This window comes from Malus sylvestris, chromosome 3, assembly GCF_916048215.2.
Source record: "Malus sylvestris chromosome 3, drMalSylv7.2, whole genome shotgun sequence".
NCBI classification, from domain to species: domain Eukaryota; kingdom Viridiplantae; phylum Streptophyta; class Magnoliopsida; order Rosales; family Rosaceae; genus Malus; species Malus sylvestris.
The window spans coordinates 1,149,117-1,153,569 of NC_062262.1; the positions used below are offsets into that span (position 1 = coordinate 1,149,117).

Consider the following 4,453-nt stretch of genomic DNA (forward strand, 5'->3'; position numbering starts at 1 on the left):
AAGAGGTGTATATGGAACAACCTCCAGGGTTTCAAAGTGAAGATCATCCTCCTCATTATGTGTGTAAGTTACAAAAATCTCTATACGGGCTTAAACAAGCCCCTAGAGCCTGGAATGACAGGTTTACAAGTTTTTTACCTAGCTTAGGATTCAACGCTTCTCAAGCTGATCCCTCATTGTTTGTTCAACATTCATCCAAAGGTACTGTAGTCTTACTGCTCTATGTTGATGATGTGATACTTACTGGCAGTAGCTCTGAACTTATTTCAAATGTGATTAAGGGTCTCACAGAGGAATTTGATATGAAGGACTTGGGCCAACTAAATTATTTCTTGGGGTTACAGATTAGTTATACCTCATGAGGGTTATTTGTCTCTCAAACAAAGTATATCAATGAGTTAGTTGCGAAAGTTGACTTGCAAGATTGTAAACCTTGTGCTACACCTTGTTTACCGTATCATCGATTACTTAAGGACGATGGCAAAACATACCATAATCCTGAGCAGTACAGAAGCATAGTTGGTGCCCTTCAATATCTCACATTTACTAGACCCGATATCGCATTCTCAGTGAATCAAGCCTATCAGTTTATGCACAATCCTATGGAGTCTCATGTTATTGCGGTTAAACGAATCATACGATATCTTAAATGTTCATCAAGCCTTAGTATTCAGTTCAAGCCAAGATCAGTACATTTACAGTCCTATATTGATGCAGATTAGGCTGGGGATCCCAATGATCGCTGGTCTACTTCAGGATTTGTTATATTTCTTGGTTCAAATCCGATTTCTTGGTCATCCAAGAAGCAGCACACAGTTTCCAGGTCTTCCACAAAGGCTGAGTATCGAGCCTTAGCCATTATAGCTATAGAGTTGGCTTGGGTTCGACAGTTCTTTTGTGATTTGCATGTTTCTCTTTCAAATCCTCCACTGATCTATTGTGATAACATCTCAGCGATTGCACTTTCTACTAATCTAGTGTTTCATGCCAGGTCTAAACACATTGAGATCGATTATCATTTTGTACGGAAACGGGTCATTCGAGGAGATCTTCAGATTCAACATGTCTCCTCTGCTGAATAATCAGCTGATATACTTACAAAAGGGTTGTCAGCCCCTTTATTTCAACAGCACTGTGGCAATCTCATGCTCAGTTCCCTTCAGCATTCGATTGAGGAGGAATATAAGGATTCAAGTGAAGACACAAGTGAAGGAAATAGCTATCCAAGTGAAGAGAAGATCAAGGGTCAAGTCAAGTGACACTTGTCAATAGATTAAAGGGATGAGCTGTTACAAGTTGTTAGAATATAGTTGGGATAAGGAGATGGAAGATTAGCAGCTAAGGAAAGGGAGATTATATAACAGCAATTGTAACCATAACTTGGCAATCAAGAAATCAAAATATCTCTCTCACTCTCTTTCTCTCACTCTCTTTCTCTTCGTATACATTCTGTGCAAATTCTCAAGAACACATTCATTGAAGCTTTGATAATCTTCATATTAATTGGGTTTACGAAATTAAACTTATACGTCTATAACAGTTACTACACGTGGAAACTTCATTGTTCAAAACAAAATAAAAGGACTTGACTGTATTCATACCACATACAGTCTACATAAAAGCAATTAGGAGCCAGGATTGCAAAATGCAAGTACACTGCTAGGCTAGACATATTTCACGCATTAACAGCCCTGCAGTTCTTTCTGATCTCTCCAGCAGACCCAGTAAGAGGACTAATATTCCCCATCTTGATCATAGAATTAGCAAAATCAGCAAAGAAACGATTAATATTTGAGTTATAGCTTTGGACCAAACTTTTGGTCCCTGTTGTCACAGCTGTATCACTTGAAAATAGAATTTGATCTGAACTAATGAGGCCCTTCCCGTTAATCAAGTTCTGAAAATAATGGTTGTCAAATAGATCAGCTGACTTCCGATCAAAAGGCGCGGTAATGCTTCCGTCAGCGGTCAGCGGACATAAGTGCTGTAGATTAGTTAACATGCTTTGTTCCAATGTAATGTCAGGAGCACCTGTTCCTGCGAAGTTGAAGAGTCGATCTCTGAAAGTGCCACACCTTGCCAACCCAATTGTATGGGCGCCTACACATAATTAAACCCCTTTAACACTTTAATCAACTGGTAGATTATATCAACTAATGATATATATTCGCTCTTAATTAAACAGAGGTGAAGAACAAGAGTGAAGAACATGACAAAATCTGAAGAACCATCAACTTAATTTCCCATTAAAATGGACTAAGTGTCTCAGATACTTGCCGACATATTAAAGCGAGAATTTTTTTTTTCTTCCCAAAGTTTTATTGGATATGTGTCCGACTCAGTCCGATCTTGTCTAGTTCCAGCCACAAAACGAGATTAAAGACTAACACTGCTAAAGATATGACTCTCTAGCATACATATTGATAAGGACGATAAATTTAACGCGTTCTTTGAATCACATGCTCTTAGAACTGAACATTTTATACTCTTCTCTCTGCATGCACAAGAGAATTGCACATGAGACTAAAATAGAGTGTTGAAATCACTATAGGAAGTATATATGTACCTGATAAGGACACAACGTCATTGACATTTAGGCCGACAGCGGCAAACTTGGAAATGATGCTGTCTAGGGCTTCAAATGGTGCAGGAAGTGCCCTATTTGCTCCTGTCTGATTTGCCACTAGACCATCTCTTCTTCCAAGTAGAACTTTCCATGAAGTTCCTCCACTCTGCAAAATGTGCAATATTATAGTAGAACATTACATAACATGTTTAATTTTGAAATAATTATCTAATTAATAATGGCATGCATGATATTATCTAATTTCTGATGGCACGAACCCCAATAGATAATAAACATAATTAGCAAAGTTAATTAACTTAATAAGAGCCTTTGCATGACGGCGGGTTCATACCCGTTGGTGGCTAATCTAACAAAACCTATCGCTTGACAAGAAAAAAAAAAAAAAAAAAAAAAAACCCTTACTAAGAGCACAGAATCTCTGGCAGCCATGGCTAGTATATCAGCACACGACACAACTCCACTACATAAGCTCTCCACAGAGCTCTTGATTCTGTCAACAACTTCAAATCCTCTTGCTGAATTCAAATTTGGTCCGGCATCCTTCTCACTGCCAGTTCCATCCAGTAGTAGTGACGCATCACAACCCTACACATGTACATGAAAGGGAGATCATTTAAAATTGGGAGGCCTATGAGCTGCAAATAAAAATTGTGATGCATGGATAAATAGAATTCGGTAATAATAAAACCAAAAACAAAATCATTATCAAATGGATCCTTAAGAACTCACATTCACAAAGCAGTCATGGAAGTGAAGCCGCAGCAAAGAAGCAGCCATTCGCATTTCAGACTTGACAGCATTCTGAGCCTCTCTTCGAACAATTTTGAAAAGATCCGGACATGTTGCCTTGTAGAAATCTGTACTTAATTGGGCTTTCGCAACAAAACAAAAGGCAAAGAACGTGATCAGTACCAAAGAGTAATGACGGCTAAAATTAATCGGTGACCTTGTCATGGTTACTTAAGGGATGACACACTTAATGCTAAACAAAATGGTTAAGGGCTACCTAAGTTGTATGAGACATTCCTTGAACTCCATTTATAGCCACAATTAAGCGTAAAACAACAATCTTTTAATCAACTATAGAGTGGTGTATAATTTTCTTTATCTAGTTGAAAACTAGCTGGCTAGTGCTTATGATGTATGGTGGCAGCACCCAGTGCTTGACTGCTTAGTTGCCTCATGAACTCAGAAGACTGCACTGAGAGGGTGAGACTGATATTAATTAGCATAATCTCAAGAGATTAGTGCATTTAATATTGCCGACAAAGCAGATAACTGAAAGAGTGGCCTAATTGCTCTCAGTTGTGCTTATAAATATAAGAATTTTGTATATGCAAGTTCATGAACCACAGAAGATGGGCAAAGCATACTATATACGATATAGTGCATGCCAACAGAAAGCCAAATGCCTTTCTGCTACCACTTTGGCGCGCACATGATTAAATTATGCTTGCATTAAGAAATTTTTTAACAATCAAATTAAGCTTAGCATGCATTTTGACCAACTTGAAAATGAAAATTATTATTCACTTGATCATAGTGATTTCTCTAAGTAGGGTAGTGTTATCCACACACCGTTTTTTTACTTCTCACACACCCTTCTTAAATTTCAGCTGTCGGATTGAATGAATTAAGATCATTGACAAAAGATTAATAAGGACTTGTGAGAGGTAAAAATAAGTGTGTGAATAACATTATCCTTCTAAGTAAATGGTGTGTAAAAATGTTGAGTTGGAATTGAAAGCATCTTTATCCCTGTTATGTTGGTGAAACATGCAACTCACAGAGTGCCATTTTGTCTCTTCTTCTCTTTCCCCTATTTCCTCCAATGGATGCAAAAGACAAACATGTTAGAGACTACTA

The 4,453-nt window shown here is 37.8% G+C and overlaps 1 protein-coding gene across 1 annotated transcript; it reads right to left on the reverse strand.

Moving 5' to 3' along the window:
* Positions 1 to 1,513: 1,513 nt before the first annotated feature.
* Positions 1,514 to 3,555, reverse strand: LOC126616438 (peroxidase 59-like). The gene is made up of 4 exons (XM_050284493.1): positions 3,317 to 3,555; positions 2,990 to 3,172; positions 2,567 to 2,732; positions 1,514 to 2,100 (listed from the first exon to the last, which is right to left on the reverse strand). The coding sequence occupies exons 1-4, from the start codon at positions 3,539 to 3,541 to the stop codon at positions 1,676 to 1,678; spliced, it is 999 nt and encodes a 332-aa protein (XP_050140450.1). The 5' UTR covers positions 3,542 to 3,555; the 3' UTR covers positions 1,514 to 1,675.
* Positions 3,556 to 4,453: the final 898 nt, after the last annotated feature.

What these genes read in the sequence shown, in the direction of transcription:
- LOC126616438 (XM_050284493.1), bottom strand. Translation starts at nt 3,541, where the DNA reads ATGACAAGGTCACCGATTAATTTTAGCCGTCATTACTCTTTGGTACTG. An exon ending in TCCATGACTGCTTTGTGAAT is followed by an intron (nt 3,173 to 3,316) that starts GTGAGTTCTTAA and finishes GTACATGTGTAG; the next exon opens with GGTTGTGATGCGTCACTACT. An exon ending in TGACGTTGTGTCCTTATCAG is followed by an intron (nt 2,101 to 2,566) that starts GTACATATATAC and finishes AATTATGTGTAG; the next exon opens with GCGCCCATACAATTGGGTTG.